Consider the following 25,326-nt stretch of genomic DNA (forward strand, 5'->3'; position numbering starts at 1 on the left):
ATATAAAACAGACAAAACCATAGCCACTCTTGTTAGGGTAGAACAAACAACAGGGCACCCTGCCCACCTACTCTGTTCCTTACCTCCTCTGACATAGGACCCCTGCACCTAAGCCCTCTGCAGAAGCCATTTTGGGAGACACCAATGGAGCTCATGGCTGTAGATCGTGGAGGGAAGAGCACTCCCAAGGTATCAAGTGGTGGAGCTGAAGCTAGAAACCAGCTTTTGTGAGAAGGGAACCTTCACATACGGTTGGTGGGAATGTGAATTGGCAATGACTCAGCATGCTGCTCCATGGTCCCCACATGGCCAAATGAAGTCAGGATACTACAGGGATACCTGCGTACCCATGCTTGTTATGGCACCATTTACAACAGCCCATCAATTGATGTGCAAATAAAGACAATATGGGTACATACATAATGGAACACTTTTCTGCCATGAAGTGATAAAATCCTGTCATTTGCAGCAAACTGGATGAAACTGAAGGGTGTTATGTTAAGAAAACTGTGCCAGGACCTGAAAATCAAGTGCCATGTGATCCTGCTTATCATAATGTAAGCTAAAAATGTTGATGTAGGGCCTACTAGATAACTCAGCAGACTGCTTCTGCTTAGGCAGATGCAGAGGCCAGGGTTCAATCCCCGGGTGCCAGTCCCACCCCTGGGGCATGTGGAGATGGAGATTGAGACTGGGTGTGGTGGCGCACACCTATAATCCCAGCACTTGGGAGGCAAAAAACAGGAGGATCGCTATGAGTCCAATCTATGTAATGAGACCTTGTATACCCTGTACTAAATACATTAAAAAGATAAAAAAAAGAAAATAGTGGATAGAGATGAGAGGAGTCCAGAAACAGTGGGATATACAGGCTCAGTCATGACTACCAAAACACAGAAAGAATAGATTCTAATATTCTACAGTAAAATGGAGCGGTTATAGTGCGAAACAACCTATCATATACTTTATGAAGGACCACAGCAGAGTTTGAAGGCTCCAAACACAAAGAAATGAGAAAGAGGTGGAAATGCTAATTACCCTGATCTGATTGGTACACATGGTATGCACTGCACATACTGAAATGCCACACTGTACACCAAATACGTAGAGTTACTGTGTGTCAATTGAAAAGTAAAAGTAATAATTTTGAAAAGAAACTAGTGGTCCTTATTAATTTGCCAAGGAGAATGAATGACTGGTAGTTGGCAGCACTGTGCTAGATGTGACTTAGGGAGAAGGGGCAGCAAGGCCTGGAGATCACCATCTCAGGATTCACATGGCTGCTGGGAGGGACAGGGCCTCATTTCCAGGTCTCTGCCCATCCCATGGGGTCTGCTTTTGATGTCTAACTTAGGATTCAGAAACCACTCTGTCTGGACAGAAAGGCTTCAAAAATATGGCTTGGAAAGGAGAGAGAGAGAGAGAGAGAGAGAGAGAGAGAGAGAGAGAGAGAGTAGTAACAGGCAGCTTTTCCCTTTTTTCCCTCCTCCTCCTCTCTCCTCCTTCTTCTTTCTCTTCTTTTGTGTTTTGGAGGTAAGATCTCACTCTGTAGTCCAGGCAGGCCTTGAACTCATGGTGCTCTTTCTGTCTCACCCTCCCAGATGCTGAGATTATAAGCATTCACCACCACGCTCAGCTCATATATAGGAATCTGATGGTGTATAATTTAATAAACAGTGATGCAATTTATTGGGATATATTTCAAAAGAACAAAGTGGGGTTTTTTTCCAGCTTTTTTGAAGTGTATTTAACAAACAAAAGTCCTGTACATTTGAAGTGTGTAGCATGGGGTTTTGATGACTTGTGTTTATTAACTTCTATTAAGCTGTTAATAAAGGGGTTGGATTGAAGGGCTGTCTTCCTTAAAATGCATTGTGAAGCCACAAATACCTAAGTGAACAGTCAATGGAAAAGGAAATAAATAACATCTGGAAGAGTGAAGTTACTAGGAAACTTACACATTTCAATTCAGAAGTGTGCTGAGGTCTCCAAATAATGAATTCTACACTAGCTGTGGACAGGGCCTGTAGTGGTCTCTGGGCCTTCCCTCCCCTTAATGAAGGGGAGCTTTTAGAGCACAGGGCTTGAGCCAACTGACATAGAGCACTAGACAAGAAACACAGAAGTATGAGTTCTATTCCCATCTGTGCTGCCTGCTTGGGCAAGTAACTTGACTTCTCTGAGCAAAATGATGGAGCTGAAGCAGACAAAGGTTCTTCTGATTCCAAAGTGTCTTATTACTCTACATCAAGAGTCTGCAACCAGTGGTTGCCAAAAAACTGGCTGCGGCCTTTGCAGTCCCCCTTGCAGAGTCAAGCTATTGTCACGATCAGCAGTGTTGGAAAGGGAGAGGTAAGGGTTTCTGGATAGTACCTCTCCCTTTCCAACCCCTACTATAGAGGAAAAGAATAATAGGTCATTATTTCTGAAGTGATGCACCATTTCACAATTGGCAGATTATAATGTCTTGGGATTTTTTTTTCACAATCTATCGAGCTGAAAGAGAATGCGTAAATCACAGCAGAGGGATGAGCGAGGCTGGCATGAGAGACAGAGTCAGACGGAGACACACAGAGACAGAGACACAGAAACAATGAGAAACTCAGAAAGGGACAGAGAAGGCTACTCAAAGAGAAAGAAGTCGAGGGGGAAGTCAGAAGATTGTCAGCACAGTGGAATAAAGTCTAGTGGAATAAAGCCTGTATCCTGCCACTTTCCCCGATATGACACAGATGGGGAAGCACCCTGGGCAGTAGCCTGGCCGGGTGATTCCACCAGTACAGTGCAGAGGCAACTCAGCTTTTGAAAGCTAGAGCCATTCTTATATTTTCTGTTTATTCAACAAACATCTAGTGATACTAGTGAAAAAACAAACAAACAAAAAACGGTTTTATTCTCTGCCCTAAAGAAGCTCGCAGCAGCCAGACATGGTGGTTGTGATCCCAACACTTGGGAGGCTGAGGCAGGAGGATTCTTGAGAGTTCCAGACCAGCCTGGGCCACAAAATGAGCTCAAGGCTTGCCTGAACTACATAGTGAGACCCTATCTCAAGAAGACAAAAAAAAAAAAAAAGCAAAAAAATGCTACTAAGTGGGATAAGCAAATCACTAAACAGCATGAAAAACATGCTCATATTTCATATTTGTCTAATTGTTTCTGAGACAGGGTCTTGCTATATATTCCAGGATGTCCTTAAACTCATTATGTAGCCCAGGCTGGCTTGGATCTCAAGGCTGTCCTCCTGCCTCAGCCTCCTGAATGCTGGGATTAGAGGAATGTGCCTCCACACCCAGCCTAATTGTTTAATATTTAAATGTCTATAGGTGTCCTGGCATGTGCAAAACTTTTTCTTAAAAAGTATATTTAAAAAGGCTGCTGACAGTAGCAGCTTTAGGGAACAGGATTGAGATGTAAGGACTGGAGTCTTTCTGTCTTTTTGTTGTGTATTTGGTACAGGGTCTCACTACACAGCTTGGATTTGTAGTGATCCTCCTCTTTTCAGCCTGCCCGGCACTGGGATTACAAGTGTGTGCCACCACACCTGAACTCAGTCTCTGGCTCAACACACCTTGGAGATGGGGCTATTGTGGCATGCAGGATTGGGGATCGAACCCTCTTTCCTGCACTTGCCAAAGCAGTCACTTACTCTGCTGAGCTATCTCGCCAGTTTTATTTATTTATTTATTTATTTATTTATTTATTTATTTATTTTTCTTTTGTGGTATCAGGGATTGAACTCAGGACCTTGTGCTTGCCTGGCAGGTGCTTATGCTGTTGAGCTAAATCCTCTGCTCCTATTTATTTATTTTTGAGACAGGGTCTGGCCTTGAACTCAGAGTCATCTTGCTGTCTCAGCCTCCAGGTTGTTGGGATTATAGTCATGTGCCACCATGTCGGGCTGGTTGTTTCCATTTAATTTTATTCTTTTTTACTTATTGTATTTTGTGGTACTAGAAGTGCAACCCAGGTGACATGCCTATGTTAGGTAAGTGCTCTACCACTTAGCTATATACCCAGTCCATATACTCATGAAAAAATTGGTTTTTAGGTGATTTACATTAATTAAATGAAAAATCATGAGAAAACCAATGCATTTGTTCTACAAGTTTAAATGATTTAAAAGGTGATAGTAGTTCCCCCTCTCTGACCCTTAATCTCATTCCGCAGAGGCTAGGTGACTATTGATAGGAGGTTGGGAAGTTGGTACTCAGTGTGGTCTCCGTCCTTTTCAGCATTATCACAACCAGCTCAGAAGTTGTTAGAAATGCAGGTTTTTGTGTCCTACCCCAGACCTGCTGAATCTGCACAATGGGTTCAAGTTTTCTGTGCTCTCAGCTCTCCAGGGGCTTGTGGTGCACACTCAGACTTGGGAACCTTTCCTCTTAGCAGATTGGATGGGATGTTTTGGGGGAGGTTGGGGATTATAGGGAGAATCCCGCTGGGGAAATGAAGAGTTCCAAATCTGCAGGGAGAGCTCCACCTTAAGAGCTGGTATTGCCTTGAGCTCATAGTGACCTTCCTGTAGGCTTGAGTGGTGACTGTACTGTCTAGGCTTGGAGGCATTATCCATGAAAGGAGGAAACGCCAGAGAGAGAAAGGAAAAGGAGTCTAAGAGGAACTATGGGGAAGGTGACTAAAGAAGGGACAAACAAGGGGAAAAGAATACAAATAAAAAATAAAGATCACAAAGTAGAGGACTCTAGTACCTCAGGGTCACTTGTTCATTTATTTAAATTCATTTATCATTTTCTCTTTCTTAATCCTTTCTCTGGCCCCTGAATTTTAATATCACTTAAGCAAATCTGATAGAGTCATTCCCTTTTCCCCGTCTGTTCTCTCTTGTCTTTCCTTTTTGACAAAAAGGCAATTTATTACCAGAAAGTAACCGATGAGTCTTGATCACAGATGGTGCCCACAGCAACTTCCTCTCTCGCAGGTGCTGTTGGAGGGGGATTGGGGTGACATTCTAATTCATTTGCTCTTCATACTCAAGTGAGCTAGGGCTCTGAGGCTGACTGGGCACCAGGTCCCATGCTCATACCCCATCTACCCCTGTGGCAGGAGTTGATGTGTAGGCTGTGAGACCCGAGCTCTCACCACCGAGCCCCCCACAGCCTGCACCCTTGTTCTCTAGCCACAGGACAGATGGTTTCCCTGCCAGAAACTTCAGTGAGGCGGGACATGGTGGCACATGCCTGTAATCCCAGCACTGGCGAGGCTGAACCGTGAGGATTGCTGTAAGCCCAAGGCCAGTCTGAGCTACAAAGTGAGCTCAAGGCCAGTCTGAACTGCATAGTGAGATCCTATCTCAAAAAGAAAAGAAAAGAAAAGAAAACTTCAGTGATAGGAACACAAGTATCACTGAAGGGTGCACAGAAGGGACAGACACCCAAATACATTCTCTCCTTCAGCCACCTGAGGCCCTAGGATGATGATTCCTTCTTCCTCCTTTTTCTTTCCCTTGTGAGGTGTCATTTATTTTTCTCTTCTTTTTTATTAATTGAGCTTATTGGTCCAATTTAGACGCACATAATGATCGTATTCATCATACAGAATCTGTCCCTGTCCATGACATAACTTGCTTCTTCTTTGTCCCGTTTCCCTCCTTTTTCTTTAACTCTTTTCCCTCCTTATTTACAAAAGCTTTGTTTCTTTGTTTTCCTTTTCTCAGTTTTTGCTTTCCCTTCCTTCTTTGCCTCTCCCCGCTTGCTAGTTTCCCCTTCCCATTTGAATATTTTCTTCCTATTTCACAATGTCTATTGTACATTTTGGTCTTTATTTGTACTTTTGGCTTCTCACACCAGAGAAACAATGCTGTTCACATGTGTGTGTCTGATTTATTTCACATAAGAGTATGGTCTCACTGAGCATGGTGGTGCATGCCTATGATCCCAGCACTTGGGAGGGTGAGGCAGGAGGCTCTCCGAGAGTGCAATGCCACCCTGGGCTACATAGTGAGCTCAACTCCAGCCCAAACAATATAGCAAGACCCTGTCTCAACACAAACAAACAAACACAAAGAAACAAACAAAACCCCCAGTAGAGTATAGTCTCAACATGCATCCATTAACCTAGAAATGTCTCAAGTTTATCCCTCTTTATGGCTGCATAGAACTGTATTGTATAAAAAAGCCACATCTTTTCCCACTCCCTCCAATATGCTGCTAATCTCAGCACGGGGGAGGCTAAGATGGGAAGATCATTATGAGTCTGAACTGTGTAGTGAGACCCTTTATCCAATAAATAAATAGATAATAAAATTTTTTTTAAAGTCTAAAAATGGAAAACGAACATAAAAACCTGATATACCGTGAGGAAGGGTAAATGATCTGTTCAAGGGCACATCGCTCTCAGGCAGTGGAGCTACTCTACAGCTCCCTTTGAGTTCTACAGAACTGTTGTCTAAGGTTCCATGCTACATTGCCAGTGCTTCACCATGCTATAAAGGCGCACCCTCAAATCAAGATATATGGTTAAATGGCACTTAAAGAATTGCCACCAAATCTATTTTCTTTGCTAACAATTTTTACTGTTGTTTAAATTCATAAAGTCGTAAGTAAAGGGATTGCACTGCAGCCCTATTTGTAATAGCCAAGAAATAGAAACAATCCAAGTGTTCATTCTCTGTTGAATAAAGAAAATGTACTACACATGCAGAGTGAAATGCTATTCAGCCATAAAAGGATGAGATCTTGTTATTTGTAACAACATGTGTGGCACTAGAGATCATTATGTTAAATGCAATAACCCAAACATAGAGAGACAAGTACCACAAAGTCTCGCATATGAGACATCTAAGTTGTTGATTTCGGGCCCAGGCATATAGCTCAGCAGCACAGTGCCTGCTTGGCAAGCATGAGTTCATGAGTTTGATACCCAGTATGGGATGAATAAATAAATAAAATGTTCACTTCATGGGAGTGGAGCATGGAATGGTGCTCGCTTAGGCTGAAGAACAGAGAAAAAGGAGGCATGGACAGAGCTTTGGCAATGGTACTGAGTCTCAGTTACGACTAAGCATTTCTGGTGGGCAATGAAACAGTAGGGTAGCTATGAAAATGCTAATGTACTATATATTTTAATAAAGTAGAAGAAGAACCAGGCATTCTGACACATACCTGTAATCCCAGTACTTGGAAGGTTGAAGGAAGAGGATCACCACCTCGGCTTCAAAGTGAGCTCTAGGCCACCTTGAAATACATAGTGAGACTCTGTCTCAAAAAATTGAAAAAACTGACTAAGAAACAATTGTTTAATGCTTTTCCCCAAAAAAGCACTCAGAACTATCCCTTTCTGCATTCAGCTTCCATTACTCTAAGCCAGGCTAAAGGCATCTCCCTCAGGCTTTCTGTTTTTTAGACATTTAAAAAAATGTATTTTTTAATTTGTTTTCATTGATTGATTGATAGACTGATTAAGTACAGGGTCTCACTATGCAGTTCAGACTCTTAGTGATCCTCCTGTCTCAGCCTCCCTAGTGCTGGGACCAGGATTCCGGGGCCAGCACAGGATGCAGTAGTGGGGATGAAACCCAGATCTTTGTGCTTGCCAGGCAGGCACTTATGCTGCCGAAATATCTCCCCAGCCCCCCAATTTTTATTTATTTTTATTTTTTCTCAATTTTTATGTTTTTTAATGGTGGAATTTTAGGTTTACCACAAGCCTACATTGAAAGTGTGTAGTCCTAAATAAATCCCTCCCCTGGCCAGTGGCCAGCAGTGAACAACACCCACATATCCTTCTTCACCGAAGGCCATAGTTTACACCAACAGTCACTCCTTGGGTTGTGCATCCTAAAGTTTGACAAACATGTGATGTCACATAGCCACTAGTCCAGGGTCATACAGAATAACTTCCTCACCTTAAAACTTGCTGGTGTTGCATGTATTTTCCCTCTCCTCCAACCCATGCCAATCTTTGATTTTTTAAAATCTTTTTATTTATTTATGTATTTAGTGCAGGGTCTCACTATGTGGGGAGTCCTAGTGATCTTCCTGTCTCAGCTTCCCCAACTCTGGGATTACAGGCATGAACTACAATGCCTGGTTTTGGTAGCTGGCTCAGCACACCCGGGGCCAGGAAAGCATGTGGTATCTGGGATCAAACCAGGGTCCTTGCATTTGCCAGGCAGGGGCTTAGCTATCTCCCCAGCCCCAATCTTTGATCTTTTTACTGGTTACATAGTTGCATTTTCCTAAGAATTATTTAGTCCAAACAACAAAGCAGCCTTTCCAGGTTACTTTCTTTTGTAAAGTGCAGAGCTGCTCCTTGCACTGTGATCTGGAAACAGAAAGGCCTGGTGTTTGTTTCTGCCAGAGGAAAAACTTTTGGCAGGGTGGATTTAGATTATAAAGCCACACATTTTCCTGAGTTTCTTTTTGGTGTGTTTGTTTGTTTGCTTCTATGTTTGAGACATGGTCTTGCTGTGTCATTCAGGCTGGCTTTGAATTCACTGTGTAGCCCAGGCTGGCACGGAACTCAGGCAAATCCTTCTGCCTCAGCCTCCCACATGCTGGGATTACAGGCATGCACCACACCACCATGCCCAGCTTGCTGTGTTTCTTTGTAAAAGTATGACATTTGCAAGAGATAAAGGGCAGTGATTTGTCAAGTGGGACACATTACTTCCTTATGTGTTTAATAAACGAGTATTTACCTATCTAGAATCATACGATTATAAAGCTAGTGCAACCTGAGCAACCATTTCTGACCTATTAATGCTGCCTTGGAGCTGTCTTGAGAAACATACCATGCCTAGGCTTGACTCCAGATCAGCTGAATCAGAACCTTAAGGGATAGAGCCAAAACATAGCTCTACTTTTGAAGCTCTACAAGTCCAACCAGGGAGAGAAACACAGCTGCAGTCCCATGGTTTCATTTTACAGATAAGGACACAGAAGGTCAAAGGGATGAAGTGACTTCCCTGAAGTCACACTGACAGGAAGAGAGCCCCCACACCCATTTCCTCTGACTGCCAATTCAATGTTTTTACCACTATTCTCTCTTCTGGAACTTAGGGTTTTGCTGAACATTAAAACTGTGCAGGGGCCAGAGAGATGGCTCAGTAGAGTAAGTGCTTGCCTGACAAGCTTAAGGGCCTGAGTTCAATCCCTGGTTCCAACAAAAAGCACCAAAAAAACCTGTGCAACTTCCAGTGTCGGGAGAAGGGCTGAAGTCCATCAGCAAGGATCGCATAAGTGATTTCTGAGGACTCAGCTCCGACATGTGTCCTCTAAGGACTGCTGTACCCAGGATGCAGCTCTGGCCAAGTGCTATTAATGGTGGGGCAGTCAAATGACATTTTGTGAGAGGCTAATAAATACCAGAGTCCTGTACTGGACAAGACACTTGCTCATGGCTTTTTCTTGCCTGTAATGGATGACATTCACTAATAAGTGTCCTCACTTTCATGAGCAAAGGCTAGCTCAGAGTGAGGGCTGGGTTTGGAGTTATAGGTGCCATTTGAGAGATACTTAAAGTTACAAACATCCTCAGGAAAATCCACATACATAAATGTTTCATGTAGCCAGCCATGGTGGCACAAGCCTGTAATCCTGTAATCCCAGCACTTGGAAGACTGAGGCAGAAGGATTCCTGTGAGTTCAAAGCCAGCCCAAACTATATAGTGAGATCCTGTCTGAAAGCAAAGCAAAACAAAAATAGCACATGTAATTTAGTGAACTGAGGGTTCACTAAACCTTTCCACCCTCTGAACTGCCCCAGGTAATTCATAGACCCAGGATTAAGATCTCCTGGACTGGATGATTTTGAAGCTTTGTTTTAGCTTTTCTTAAAATGTGGTCCTTGAACCAAAGCATCTGACTTACTTGGAGTGTTTGTTTTAAGAAAACGTTAAGCAGAAACTTGCCATATGCAGCTGTAATCCCAGTCACTCTGGGAGGCAAAGCCAGGGCAACTGAGTGGAGCTCTAGTTTGAAATTCAAACAAACAAGAGCAGAATTATAAGTTTTCCACAGAGTTTGTATTTCCAAATCTTTGAGGGAATTAAATATAGGGATCTGCAAACAAACAAACAAACAAACAAACAAACCAACCCTGAGATGGTTCTTTTGGAAACTAACATACGAGAATGATTGTTTTATTCCAACTAGAGATTTATATGGCTTTTGAATGCTTTCATCTGTTGACTTAGGTTTTGTGTGTTCACTTCATAAGTATACCAAATACCATGTTCAGTACAAACTCATCATAGCATATTTGTGCGTACACATGTAGGAAAAATAGCTGGATGTATGTGTAATGTTAGCAGTATAATGTTCTCTTTCTCTCTCTCTGTCTCTGTCTCTGTCTGTCTCTCTGTCTCTGTCTCTGTCTCTCTTCAGCTTTAAACTCACTGTGATCCTCCTGCCTCAGCCTCCCCAGTGCAGGGATTACAGCCCTGCACCCGGTGCCCAGCCAACAGTGTCTCTTTTGGAGTAAATGATCATTATTCTTTTCTCTTTATCTTCTATTTTATTGCTTCCACTTTTTTCTTCCTGTATTGAAAATGACAACTTCCTCTTTCTGCGTTGAATTTCCCCATCTGAGAAACAGGGTGTTGCAACTTTGTGAACTCAGGTGGCTAGGGACTCTATAGATCCCTGGGCCATCTAAGCCTGAACTGCATAAGTAGCAGTGACGTTTACAGAATAATTATTTATTATTTTGTATGTATTACAGTGAGATGCTTAACCAATTTTACCTCTGGAAAATTATCCTCTTTTTCCTTAAGGAGCCAGGACAGAAATAATAGATGTACAGCATTCAAAAGTTCACCTTCCCTCCTCTGCCTTAGAAAATGCCTTCCGAGTTTATCTGCTAGGAGCTTAATAATGGTTGTCAACCAAAAAGCCAGGGCGTGGTCGCCCCGCCCACCGGTCCCCTCCTCACCCCCCTCCCCACCGTCCGATGCGGGGATTGGCTGAAGGCGAGGATGAACCCCGCCCCTGGTCTTGTGACTCGGGCTGGAGCCTTGAGTACTGGTATTTGCGGCGCCCTGGTCGGTGGTCACTTGAGTTCTACCCTCAGGTCCCGTGAGCCTTGACGCTGGTGTCGCCGCTCTCCCGCCGCCACTGCCCTGCGGGACCATGTTGTGCTTCCGCCTCGCCCCTGTTCTCCTCTGCCTCGTCCTGGGTGAGTTGCCGGGCCCGTCAGCGGAGACTCAGCCTGGGCCCGGGGCGCTGGTTCGGAGGCCACACACAGCCTGAAAGAGCGGCCAGGCGGGGGTTCAGAGGCTCGGCGGCTGAATGGGCGGTGTCGCTGCCCCGGGCAGGCGAGCAGGGACCTAGAGAAGGCCTGGACAAGGGGTGGCGGGGCGGACGGGCCCACGAGAGTTCCCAGGGGCAGTCGAGGTGGACGTGCGGGAGGAGGCCGGGCGGCGGGCCGAGGGTGCGCGGGGGGGTAGGAGTTCCTGGGGCACGCGCTGAGGATCGAGTCCCAGAGGGTGCTACGCACAGTCCCGAGGGGTGCACAGATCGTTACGGCAGTCTTGGTTTCCCGGGATCGGGAAGAGTTTTGAAGATGGTGGGGGAAATACTAGATGGGGGAAAAAATCGATAGAGAAGACCGCCTGCGTGAAGTCGCCGGAGGGAAGGGAGGATGCCTCGGATCGGAGAGTCTGGGGCGCCGCGACAGTGATATCTTTCCTTTTCCTTGTTCTTAAAGACAGGGTTTAGGTATGTAGTTCAGGCTGGTCTGAACTCACTAAGTAGTTCAGGCTGCCTTCGAACTCGCGGTGATCTTCCGTTCTCAGCCTCCCGAGTGCTGGGAGTTCTGGGATTATAAGGCATGTACCATCGCGCTGCACTCTCTTCTGGGGCTGGTGGGAAGCAGTGTGAGGCTGCGGAGAAGAGGCGATTCAAAGGATGTGGAATGATGCTGGATTTCAGTTTTGCTGCTCAGAGTTTTAGGGGTGAAGGGACCTAGGTTGGCCGGGGCAGTTTTCAGGAGAAAAAACTTGGTCTTAACCTCTGCAGACTAAACGGACGAGGGACAACTCTTGCTGGAAGTGAATATTTGACTTGGAAGTGTTGAGGATGTAGATTTTCTAGCAATTTTGCTACTTCAGCCACACACTGACAAAAAAGCCCTCGCATGCTTCAGTTGGGAGTTTTCCAGTTGGGAGGATTCGGTGGTTGTGCATCCGAGTTTTGTATGACACTTTCTTGGCTTCATAGTTAAGTCTCTTGTTTTTCTCTTCCCCATTATACATTTGGCTCTTCCCTCCTGCTTTTGGAGCGACAACATCAATTCTTAAGGATTGGGTTGCTATTTGGTGAGAAGAATGGCTGTGTGAATGTGCTGTGCTCTGCCCTATTAGACAGTGGATCGGCAACAGCTCTAATGTCTAAAGGTGAACTTTGACCAGAATGTCTGCCTGACCTGATTCATCCTGTACTTATTACCCACTGGCCCTTGCTGTTTGTGACTTAAGAGCACAGAAGGAACAGATCTAGGTGGGAATAGGGAGAAAATAGAGGTGTTGGGGTCTGAGAAGGCAGTGGGTGGTAAATATTTTATAACTCACATTTCAGTAGAATACAGTCGGTGCCCCAGTGCACCGTGGCTCTCAACCAGGGAATATTTAGGAGTATCTGAAGGCATTTTTGGTTGTCAGCGTGGGGGAGGGGGAATGCTTTTGGTTTCATGTACACAGAGCCCAGTGACACTGCTCAACTTCCTGCAAGTACAGACAGCCTCTCTTTTTTAAAAAAATTTTTTTTTCATTTCTTTCTTTTTTTTTTTGGCCAAACCAGGGATTGAACTCAGGCCCTTGTGCTTGTCAGGGAAGCGCTTATTCTACTGAACCATCTCCCCGGCCCCAGACAGCCCCTTTTAACAAAGAATAGGACACTTCAAAACAATAGTGTCAGCTTGAGAAACCCTGCTTCAGAACCATAGTGTTGAAAGGGGTTTTGATTATCCCCTAATTGTCCAGGACCTTTTCTGGGAATTTCTGGCCAGAATGTCTCAGAACAATCCTGAGAAAGTATTTATCCTTTGCACTCACCCATTTGCCAGCCTACAGTGGACTTTTCCAGAAGCCACATAATATGTGATGACATCACCACTCTGATGCCTCGGGTGCTCCTGTGGTGTCTTCGTGTCCCAGCTTTCGTTTTAGAACATAGTAACTACCTCTAGACAGCATTCTCATAATCTGAAGCTCTTTGAGGTCCTCCATTGATAGGAGAATCAGAGAGTTCCTGACATGGAGATGTGGGTGCACCCTTGATCTAGTCCAGTGGGGCACAAAAGTCTTCTACAGGCTTCTGAAATGGGGCCTTGAGGCATGCTCTGCGTGCTTACTTCAAAGCCTTGTTGTATGGTGAAGCATTTGCCCACAGGCTTGTTCCCAATGGAAAGCACCTTATCTGTGGCTACAACACATCTGAGTGAAGCATCTGTTAGCCAATTGTTCCCTGACAGTTGAATCTCTGCACAAACACAGCACTGTTAATGTTTAGAGAAAGGGGAAAAAGTAATAGTTGTCCTACTTATTTGCTTACATGTCTTTTTTGTTTTTTTTATGAAAGCTTTTTTTTGTTGTTGTTTCGGTTTTACAAAAGCAGTGCTTGTTCACTGCAGAAAATAAATAGGCAAAAAGAAGCATGCAGCAGAGCTCATCAGCTCTTCTGCTAGCTTGCCATTTATTGATCACTACTAACTAGATTGCTCCTCTTTGATGATTTCCAAGATTGAGTCCAAGTTCAGAACAGGATTTGGAGGAGTAAAAGTTAATAATGTTGCTAGATCCATTTTTTGAAGTATTCCAGGATGCAAAGGAAACTACCACTTTTATGCAGCTGCTTCTGTTTCTCTTTAGACCACGTTTTTGGTTCAGTGTGGAGCCCAAAGGCCTCCTTTTTCCTCCTAAAAATTTAGCAGGTCTTTAGTTTTTGGGTGGGCTTTCAATGTTACTTTTCAATTGAAAATAATACTTTCCAGGTAACTACTGTGTACCTGGTACTGTGTCCAGGTCCTGCAGAGCTTACCAGTGAAGGGGAGTTTATCCTGAGTTTACAGTCTCATTAGCATAAGTGAACTGGTTGTGCAAGTTTCACTTTGTGACTCCACTTTGTAATTTTATTACTGTATTCCAGCTCCACCAGTAGCCTTTTCAAAATAGCTGCTTCAAGGTGGGGTGTATAGCTCAGTGGAGTACTTATCTGGCATGCGTGAGGCCTTAGGTTTGAGTCACACCACCTTGAGAAAAATATATCTATTATAGGTTTAAGTATAGAAAATAATTCTTAGTGCCCATGTATTGGTCTTTTGCACAGAAATTAAATTGAGTTGACCTTTATTTGAGTGAATTATAACCAATCACAGAACATTCTAGAAAAAGCTATATAATTTTAGAGGCATTACAAAGAGTAGTGGATGAAAGTCCTTTCCTGGCATCATTGCTTAATTAATGCTTCCATTGTGACATCATAGATTTCAGAATTCTGTGGTTATTGATTGCTATAACTAGCTTGATTTCTGTTTTTTGTTGTTGAGATGATTTCTAAATTATTTTTATGTATTAAGGCACTTCTGTGTGAGGAGAATCTCCTATAAATATCGTTGATGTGCTTGTGGTGGTGGCACACTGTAAAATCTCAGCCTGTAATCCTAGCACTTGGGAGGCTGAGACAAGAGGCTCACCTCAAATTCAAGGCCAACCTGAGCTACATAGAGAGACCCTGCCTTAACAAAATATATCTTTCATGTATACTTTCCTAGTGGAAATCTCTGCTTCCTCCAAGTGATATGGAATGTCTGTTGTGACCTAGCTACTATACTCAATGAAAAGGACAGAGCAGTGGACAAGACAGATGAAGTTCTGCTTTCATAGAACTTACCTTTTTGTGAGGGCGGGATTGAGACAAGGTCCCATTATATAGTTCAGGTTGGCCTTGAACAGAAACTCCTGGTTCAGTGATCCTTCTGTCTCGGCACAAATTCTAGGTTTATAAATGTGCAACACCACACATAGCAGTTGTAACTTTCGTTTTAATGACAGGAGATAGATAACCCAACAAGTGAATAATAAAATTCCAAATAGTGATGAACTCTATAAAGAAATCAAGGGGCCGGGGAGATGGCTCAGTGGAATAGGCACTTCCCTGGCAAGCACAAGGGTCTGAGTTCAATCCCCGGTTCTGCCAAAAAAAAAAAAAAAAAAGAAATCAGGGCTCGGGTTATAGCTTGGCCTCAGTGGCCCAGTGTGTCCCTGGAAAACACAAGGTCCTGAGTTCGATTCTTAGTAACAAAATAAGAAAAAGAAATCAGATGATATGGAAGGAAAATGAGCAGCAGAGATGGGTGGGTGGCAGGTGATGGGATTACCTGTCTTAATATTACAGGTCAGAGGGCCTTCTGTTGTTGAGTAACATTTGAGCAGACCCCTGGCTGTTGGCGAGAGGGTGATCATGTGACCATTTGGAGGAACAAGAATGAATCTTGTCTTTCCCAAACTCTTAAGCTATCACACCAGCCTGTTTTCTGTTCCTTTTTTCTCCTGGCTCCTGTTAAGTCTCCTTTATGGTATTAGTCTCAGAGAGCAGGGACCAGCCTATATCCCAGGGCTTCACTAGCACTGGTATGTGATTGGCACTCAGTAAAACCAGGTTAAGGGTTTTCTTTGGTGGGCATTGGAGATAGGGTGGGGAACTAGACAAACATGGTCTCCTCTCTCTTCTTTGAACCTTACTTAAGTGATGTTTTGTAAGATCATTTGTACTTTGGATTGAGAACTTCAGTTGCTAGGATGAAGTGGTATAGATGTACAAGATCAGTGAGAAATGTACAGGTGATTTTTTTTTCCGAAACTGGGGATTGAACTCAGGCCCTTGCACTTGCCAGGCAAATGCTTATTCTACTGAGCCATCTCCCCAGCCCCTGTACAGGTGATTACAGGACAGATTACTGAAGTATAATCTGATTTTCTACAATCAGATGTTGGGCTGGCCAGATAGCTCAGTGGACTAAAGCACCTGCCCCTGGGCACACTGAGATGGGTGATTGAGACTGGACATGGTGGTGCATGCCTGGAATCCCAGCACTTCAGAGGCTGAAAACAGGAGGATCACTATGAGTCTGATCTGTAAACCCTGTACTAAATACATAAAAAATTAGATTTTATTGGTACATTTTATTTTGGTTTATTTATTTTTTTTTTGTGGCTGGCTCAGCCAGGCCTGGGGGCGGGGCTGGCAGGGCATGTGGTGCCAGGGATGGAACCGTGGTCCCTGTGACTGCCTAAGTTTGCCTAAGCAGAAGCTTTAGACCGTTGAGCTATCTCACCAGCCCTATTGGTACATTTTAGATGTGTATAATGATCACAGTCATCATAGAGAATTTGTACCTCTATGTGATTCAAGTTGATTCTTTTTTCCTATTTCCCTCCCCCTTTCCCATTTCCAAAAGTTTAGTTTACATTCTTCTGGAACTATAATCTCTTCCCTGTGCTCCTGCTGATATGTGCCCCACAAGTTAATGTGAAGAACTAGGAAGTCTTGGGTGAGGAAAATTAGGTTTTCATGAAGATGGCCTCTAAAATCTGTTATTTTGGAGGCCATCTGAAAGAGGAAATATAACTTATTTCTATAAAAAATGATGTTAACTATAATGGAGATATTTGAAAGGACAGGCTCATCATTATTTTATTAATTAGTTCATCAAAAATAGGATTGTAAATATTCACTATTTCCCACGTGGACAGTTTTCTTCCCCTGTTTCCTTGGGTAGACATTATAACCTAGGATTATTTCACAGTGCCAGAGCCACTTTAAGCGACCTTTGATGTGGAAGGCTGCTTTCCCTTTGGTAGTGACTAAAGCTTTCTGATTATAATTTCACATTAAAGGCATCAGCAATGCCCTCAGATCCAGCAGTGTATCTTATCAGTACTTGTTGGTATCCTGCTGTGCATTACGAAAGAATCCTGGAGGTCTGCCAAACACGGCTCAGCAATAAGCACTTTCCATTAGTTGCATGGAATTGGAGCTCATTTCCTTACCCACTCTCTGACCTGAAAAAATTAAGACATTTTGTAGCTTGCAACCATGTTTTTTAAAATTAATTTTTAATGTTCCTTTTTCACACACCCAACATTTGTTGGCTTCAAATCATTGTATTAATTTTGTTTCAAGAGCCTTACAAAAAAGCAGTTGTATGAGCAACTGAATATAGCCAGTAAACCTATGGCTGCAAATTGTTATGGTTTTTGTCTAGTTGTCCCCCCAAAGCCTCGAGTATTTTGTCCCAGAAAGTAGACAAAAGTAACTGAGACAGAAATTGTAATTGAGGAACAATTAGTCTGACTCTACCTATGGGGAAACCATCATTGAATAGAAAACGAGTAAGTAAATAGGCACTGAATAGGTACTGTTTACCTCTGTGTTATTTATTTATTTTTAAATTTTATTTTAGCATGTGTGTGTGTGTGTGTGTGTGTGTGTGTGTGTGTGTGTAGCCAGCTCAGCCCACCATGGGGCAGGGCTGGTTGGCATGTGGTGCTGGGGGATAGAACCGCGGTCCCTGTGCTTTGCTTACCTTAGCTTGTTCGAAGTAGGTGCTTTAGAACACTGAGCCATCTCACCAGCCCCTATTTATTTATTTTTTTTTGAGACAAGGTCTCACTGTGTAATTCAAGTGGGCTTGAACTCAACCATATAGCCATGGTTGGCCTCAGACTTTTGGCAATCCTCTTGCCTCAGCGTTCCAAAGTGCTGGGATCATAGTGTGTACCATCACGCCCTGGCTGTTCTGTATTTTTTTTCCCATAATTTTATTGATAAACAAATAGCAGTGAGACAGTTGCAAATCAAATCGGTAGGACAGTTTCAATAATTAACACACTGCATACATTCTTCCTAGTGGTTAATTGCTGTACAAGAATCATTCTATTCATTAAGAGAATGTAACTATAGGGCTGGTGAGATGGCTCAGTGGTCTAAAGCACCTACTTAAAACAAGCTCAGCTAAAGCACAAGGACCACGGTTCAATCCCCAGCACCACATGCCAGCCAGCCCCGCCCCCTGGTGGGCTGAGCCGGTTACACACACACACACACAAATGAATAAAATTAAAAAAAAAACATTAAAAAAAAGAGAATGTAACTATATATCTATCAAAACCACTTTGATCGTCGGTATACCCTTTTTTTGTGAAGTTCCATTATTTGAATATTATGGGTGTATAAACTCAGCAAAATATTCTAAAAGAGTCCAGTAGCCCATATGTCCTGTATTTTAAAAAGACGTTTTCACCAACATTTTGTTGTTGTTTTTTTTTTTTTCCTTTTGAGACATGGTTTTGCTGTGTAGTTCAGGCTGGCTCACTCTGTAGCCCAGGCTGGCCTCCAACTCACAGTGGTCCTTGTGCCTCAGCCTCCCGAATGCTGGGATTACAGGTGTGCACCACCCCTACCAGCATCAACATCATTCTGAATGGATAAAGTTGAGGCCAAGCGTCCATAATTCAGTAGTGTGGAAGTAATCATACACCTAAAAATCAGGAGGGATCCTTTTAAGTTCTGTGTTTACTGGAAGGAAGGCTTGTAAACTAGAATTTCTAGCTTTCTTGGCAAAGTTCTCTTAGCTCTGAAGGGCTTATATGGTTTCACAGAACCTATTAGAGATATGCATGCTACTGTACATTGCTCAGCAATGATGCCCTGCCTAGGGTCTCACAGCTAGTAAGTGAGACTGTCAGCATTGAATTCTGGTTCTTCAACTCCAGGTGTGGGTGCTGGGAATCACTTCATTATATTGTTTTCTTAGGTCATTATTTTTTATTGACTTTATTTTATCACTAGTTTTACCCACTTCCCCTACCTCCAGTTTTGTCTCTAGATGAGTATATTTTTTCAGTTAGACTTCAAGTCAAACAAACTTGTAACAGTCTACCCACTTTTTGCTTGGGCAAATAAACTCTGAGTTCTAAAAGAACCTGTAAATGACCTTTTTGGAAACGGATTTAAGAGGATATTTGGATTTGAGAACATTGATTTGGAGCGTGACTTTATCTTTAGACAATGAATTCTCAGCTCCATAGTCATATACTCTAGGGTGTGATTTAGCTATGGCTTTTTAATATCATAAAAGCTTTTAAGCAAATATAGTTTGGCTATTCTCACATCAAGCATAGCAGTAGGGATGGATATCTTATGCTAAAGACCTTTTACCTAGGTGTTATTCCTAACTTGAAATCCATGTCAAAATTTATTGAGAAAACTGACAAAAGGTTTGAGGGTGTAGCCAGAGGATGACAAGATTCATGATTTGGAAGCTCTAAAGGATTAGCTTTCCTGTAATTAAACTCTTCAGATCCTTACTGCAGGGTATTTTCATCTAGATATAATCAATCAGTATTTATTGGAAATCTAATATATATTCAGCACTACTAAGAATGATAGGAGATAGAGGAAAAGTAATAGACCTGGTCTTCCCCACCATGACACATGACAGATGACATTCATATAACAGACACTCCTGGGGTTGTGACCTAGATAAGATCTTGTGACTGAGGGAGATATTAGACTTCAAATGAGTGATGGAAACATGATCAAAAGAAAATCTTGAACCTATCTATGTACTTCACTCATTTAGACTTTGCTACTTTTTTGCTAGTAAAGAATTATGTGCTGTAGACTAGTTTTCCATAGCACACTAACAGCACACATGGTTGTGATGCAGCATTTGAAAACTGCTGCTTTGGACTCTTTGGCAGTGAGAATTGGGATTTACTGGCATAAAATAACTTTGACTAATTCAGGATAGTGTAAAATATAATGTAATGTGGGGATGTGGGTTATCAGTACATTTTGAGTGCTTTTATATTCAAGAAAAGCTTTGAAAAACTGGTCACTGAAAAATGTTCCTGGTTCTTGATTGTAAGCAAGGAGAATAAAATCTCATTGATTTAAGTAGAAAGGGAATATACTGAAAAGGTATGGTGAGACATTGTATACACTTTGGTCCCCCAGTTTGATCTGTCTTTCTGTCTGTCTATCTATCTGTCTATCTATCTATGTATCTATCCATCTGAGAAACACAAACGCACTTACCAACGTTTACTTCGTTGTGCAAGAATGTTTACAGCCACATGTGGAACACAGTCAAAGTGGAAACTTAGTAGATGTCCATCAGCAATAGCCTAGATGTAGCTTAGCATTTATCTAATACCCAAAAACTATATAGCAGTGGGGATGAATACACTGCAATTGCGCACATTGGTGAATCTCACAAAATATAATATTGCATGAAAGAAGCCAGGCACAAAAGAGAGCATAGAAAATGATTCCATAATTCCATTTAATCCATGCTTTTAGAAGTCAGGATGAGGGCTGGGGAGATAGCTTGGCAGTCTGAGCACCTACCTGACAAGCACAAGGATGCAGATTTGATCCTCGATACTGCATGCTATGCTGGCCCTTGAACTCCAGGCGTGCTGTGGTGCACACCTGTAATCCCACTGCTGGGGAGGCTGAGACAGGAGGATCACTATGAGTCTAAGCTATGTAGCAATACCCTGTACCAAATAAATAAATAAATAAATAAATAAATAAGAAATCAGGTTTGGGGTCAGACAAACAAAACAAAACAAAACAGGCTGGACTGGGGATGTAGCTCAGTGGCACAAGAGCCTGCCTGGCAAGCACAAGGTCCTAAGTTCGATTTTCAGTACCAAAAACCAAACAAAGAAAAAACAAAGGCTGGATGTGGTGGTGCAACCAGCTTGGGCTACAAAGTGAGTTCAAGGCCAGCCTGAGCCGCATAGTGAAATCCTGTCTCAAAAAGAAAAGAAAAGTCAAGATGCTGGTAACTCAGGAGGAGAATAATGACTGGAAGGGCAAATAAAAAGGGCTTTGAGAGAATAGTCAACTCTCTTTATCTACAAATTCTACATCCACAGATTCAATCAAACGAGGACCAGAATTTTTTAAAATATATTTGGTACAGTGTCTCACTAGACAGCTCGGACTCGTAATAATAACCCTCCTGTTTTCAGCCTGCCCAGTATTTGGATTATAGGTGAGAGCCATAACACCTGGACTTGGTCCTGGCTCAGCACACCTGGGGGTGGGGCCAGTGCAGCATGTGTTGCAGGGATCATGCCCTGGTCTCTGCACTTGCCTAAGCAGGTACTTAGACCACTGAGCTATCTTGCCAGCCCTATATTTCTTTTCTTGTCATTATTCCCTAAACAGCACTTATAAGTCATTTAGGGATGATAAAAAGGACACAGGAGAGTGTAAGTTATCTGCTAATGTGATACCATTTTATAGAAGAGACTGGAACACTTGTAGATTTTGGGGGTCCAGAAGTGTCCTAGAACCAATTCTCAGCAGATACTGAGAGACAATTTCTCCCAGTGCTCAGTTTCTTGACATCAGAAGGGTCCATTTGTGATAATTCTTTGATCTACATACTTAATATTGTGTGCACTTTTCCTTTGTATGTCATGCTGTGCACTTTCCTGTATAACCAATCAGATGTTTACTTTATGCAAGTATATATTAGATAACTCAGAACAGCTGATGCCTCTGGGTGTATATCTCAGAGCCAGATTTAATACCCTGACTCATGCCACTGAACCACACTACCAGCACAAAGCAGGAAGCTTCAGCTTCTCACTGCCCACTGCCATCTTGCTGCCTGGGCACCTGATCCTACTGCAGCTTTCTCCTTGCCCTTTCCAGTTCTTATTCCGTTACAGCCCTCCTAGGAAAGGCGTGCGTGAGCCATGCTTGGTAGCCACACTAGTCCCACCTCCTTGCTTGTGGGGCTCAGGTGGGAGGACTGCTTAAATGCACAAGTTCAACACCAGTCTAGACAACATATTGAGACCCTATCCCCCCCAAATTGAAGTCCGGGGTGGACACCTTTGTTAGAGCCTAGCACAGTTCTCCTTGCTGGAAGGAAGCTAAGAAGGCAGGTGGCCAACTTTTGCAGTGGATGGTAATATCCACCGATATTCAAACCCAATTGGCAGGCTAATGTGTCATACTTTGGGCAGCCATAAAAAGGGAACTCTTTTTTTTAATTGATTAGGTTTATTGGTACATTTTAGGTATGTATAATGATCATATTCACCATAAGGAATTTGTACCTGTACAGGACATATCTAGATTCCTTTTCCCATTCTTCTCCCTCCCTTTAACCCCTCTTCCTCTCCTTATTTACAAAAGCTTTGTTTCCACTTTGTCCTTCTTTTCAAAGAGGGACTTTTTTTTATTTTAGGGAAGGGTCTACATGGTGTTCAGGGTCTTGCTACTATATCAGATTCATAGTGATGCGTCTGTTTACAGCCTCCCAAGAGCTGGGATTACAGGCACACACCACCATGTCCAGTCTCAATCGAAGTCTCAGCACGCCCCTGGGGTGGGGCCTGCACTGCATGCTGGGGATCTAACCTTGGTCCCTGTGTCTGCCTAAGCAGGTGCTTTAATCCGCTGAGCTATCTGGCTAGCCCTAATGTGAATGCTTTTAATGTCAGTAGAAAGTAGATTTCAATGTTAGGAACAATGGACACATAGAGGTAGAAATTCAAGACACTGTGGCATTCAGGTCCAGAGGAAACAGGGACAGCCAGGTTAAAGGGTGTGTTCTGGGAAAGAGGTTTGAGAGATTGAGGAGGAATAGTGTAGAACAAGATGAAGGGTTACTTTAAAATTAGGGGAAGGAATGTAAATTTAATATGAGGATTTGGGAGCCAGTAAAAGTGTTTTTTTTTTTTGCGGAACCGGGGATTGAACTCAGGCCCTTGCGCTTGCCAGGGAAGCGCTTATTCCACTAAGCCATCTCCCTGGTCCCAGTAAAAGGTTTTAAACAAGAGAGTAGGATGTCCTCAGAGGAAGTGGTGTTTAAGAACCGCTAATCTGGCAGCACTTTTAGGGGCAGCAAGGAGGTACCTGTAGTATTTTACAGATGGCGTGGTAAATCAGGAGTCTGAGTGAAATAGGGACAATGGATTTAAGAGAGAATTTGAAGAAAAAAAGCAATAGGGCTTCATAAAGAGAATGAAGTCGAAGTTCTTTCCAAATTGCTTGAGCTGAAGTTGTCAGCTTTGCCTTCCTACTTGGAGGAAGTAGGAGGGTGGATTTTAGTTGTTGAATCTTGGAGTTTAAGATCAGAGGCATTTGACTGAAAGTGATCCCTGTGCAGACTGACAGGGAGACCAGCGGTGGAGGAGGGAAGGGGTGGAGGGCAATAGAAGGAGCTCTTGGAGCCCGAGGGCAGTTTTCACTACTTGTCACAGGCCAAGAAAACTATCTTGAAACTGATTTCATGCAATACCTGTGATCCAGAGCCTGTGCCTTCTACTTTAGGAAACTGTACTCCTCCCACCTGGGAACACCTTGATGCTGTTATTGTTTCATACAGTTTTCTTCCTGCTCCTCTGTTATCTTTGGAAAGTAAATTATTAACACAAGAAAAGCTTTTCTTGGTTATTTATTGATAGTTTCAAATGCAAAAATAGTTTGAAATATAAGGAGAATATACTGAAGCCAAGGGCTTTAATTATCTTTTATAATTTTATTTTTGTCTTTTTGAGACAGTCTCACTGTTCAGTTCAGGCTAGCCTTGAACTCACTTTGTAGTCCAGGCTTGCCTTAAATTCATGGTGATCCTCCTGCCTCAGCCTCCCACATGGTGGAATTACAGGCATGCACCACCACATTCGGCTTAATTTTTATTTAAATTAAAAAGTTGTTTTAGAGGATGGGGCCACATGCTTATAATTTCAGCTATTCAGAAAGCTGAGACAGGAAGATGGAAAGTTTGAGGCCAAACTGGGTAATTTATGTGTGACTTTGTCTCTAAAAAAATTTATTTTTATTTATTTTTGTCTTTTTGAGACAAGCTCTCATTATGCAGTTCAGGCTGGCCTTGAGATCACATTGTAGCCCAGGCTTGTCTCCAACTTGCAACAATCCTGCCTCAGCCTCCTGAGTGCTGGGATTATAGGCATGCACCAAAATGCTAGGTTTGTTTATTCATGTATTTATTTATTTAGTTGGTTGGTTTTTCTGAGATAGGGTCTCACTATGTAGTTCAGGCTGGCCGCAAACTCATGGCAATCCTCTTACCCTGACCACCCAAATTCTGGGATCACAGGTGTGCTCCACTACATTCAGCTCAAAATGAAATTTTTAGAAGGGTTGGCTAGAAGTGTGGTTCAATTGTAGAATGCTTTTGTAGCATGCACAAGGCCTGGGCTCAATCTCCAGTACTATAAAGAAAATCACATGAAAACTATGGACCAGTATTTCTATTTTTTTTAATGTATTCGGTACAGGATCTGTAGGGTCTACAGTGTCTCACTACATAGTTTGGACTCATAGTGATTCTCCTGTTTGCAGCCTCTCCAGCGCTGGGATTATAGACACGTGCCACCATGCCCAGTTTCAATCGCAATCTCAGTGCGCCCTGGGGCTGTGGCAAGGCTGGCATGGCACGCTGGGGATCAAACCCTGGCCACGGCGTTTTGCCACAGTAGGCACTTTATTCTGCTGAGTTATCTGGTTGGCCTTTGGACCAGTATTTCTAATATACATAAATGCAAAAATCCTCAATGAAATCCTAGCAAATCAAATCCATCCACATACTGTCTCAGAAAGATCATTGCTCATGGTCAATCAAGTGGGATATACCCTAGGCATGCAAGGACAACTCAAAGCCTAAGGATTTTAAGCCACATTGAGAGAGACAACGTATGAAAAAGCAAAACTCCAGTTGATTAGACAAATTGAAAGTTGGAGTTCTCTGCACATTGCAGGGTAGCTTCAGATTCATATGATTCATATTCACATTCATATTCAGGTTCATTCTATATTATACTTAGAAAAAAATGGTAATAAAACCTATTTAGGTCTCATAAGGTCTTTCTGAGCCTTAGCCAATATGTTTAGTCACCGTCAGTAATCACAAGCTTTCATGTCCTATTCAGGCTTGCTCAGGCAGCCTGGGCTGTGGAGCATGACGGCCAGCATTTGTGTGCTGCTTGAAAGTTATTGCTGAGGCAAGCCTGCTGAATATTCCTCCCAGGGCTTTGTTCTCTACATTCTGCTGCATGTCCTTACCTGTAGATGACACTGGATTGCTCAAATATCAGTAAAAGCTATGCAGCTCTCTGAACAGGAAATGGCTTCCCCCTCAGGTGAAGTATGAGACAGAGAAGAAAACCTTTAGATGGCTGCCCATTGTTTATGCTGCAAGTGTGTTTGCTGGATTATTTCCTGCTCTGTGTCAGTATTTTGAGGTCTTGGACTCTTCAGTTGGATAGGTAATGTTCCTGTGTTTAAATGTAGAAGGTTAAAATCAAGTTAATTG

General features: G+C 42.9%; 1 protein-coding gene across 2 annotated transcripts in view; it reads left to right on the plus strand.

Moving 5' to 3' along the window:
- The first annotated feature begins 10,956 nt into the window (after positions 1-10,956).
- Positions 10,957-25,326, plus strand: part of Lamp2 (lysosomal associated membrane protein 2) — a 44,893-nt gene continuing 30,523 nt past the window's right edge. For both annotated transcript variants that reach the window (XM_023707917.1, XM_023707918.1), the window contains exon 1: positions 10,957-11,133. In XM_023707917.1, the coding sequence (XP_023563685.1) occupies positions 11,088-11,133 (46 nt within the window). In that variant the 5' untranslated portion in view covers positions 10,957-11,087. The remainder of the gene's footprint in view (positions 11,134-25,326) is intronic.

The sequence above is a fragment of the Octodon degus genome, unplaced genomic scaffold (genome assembly GCF_000260255.1).
Source record: "Octodon degus isolate 3935 unplaced genomic scaffold, OctDeg1.0 scaffold00319, whole genome shotgun sequence".
Taxonomy (NCBI): Eukaryota; Metazoa; Chordata; class Mammalia; order Rodentia; family Octodontidae; genus Octodon; species Octodon degus.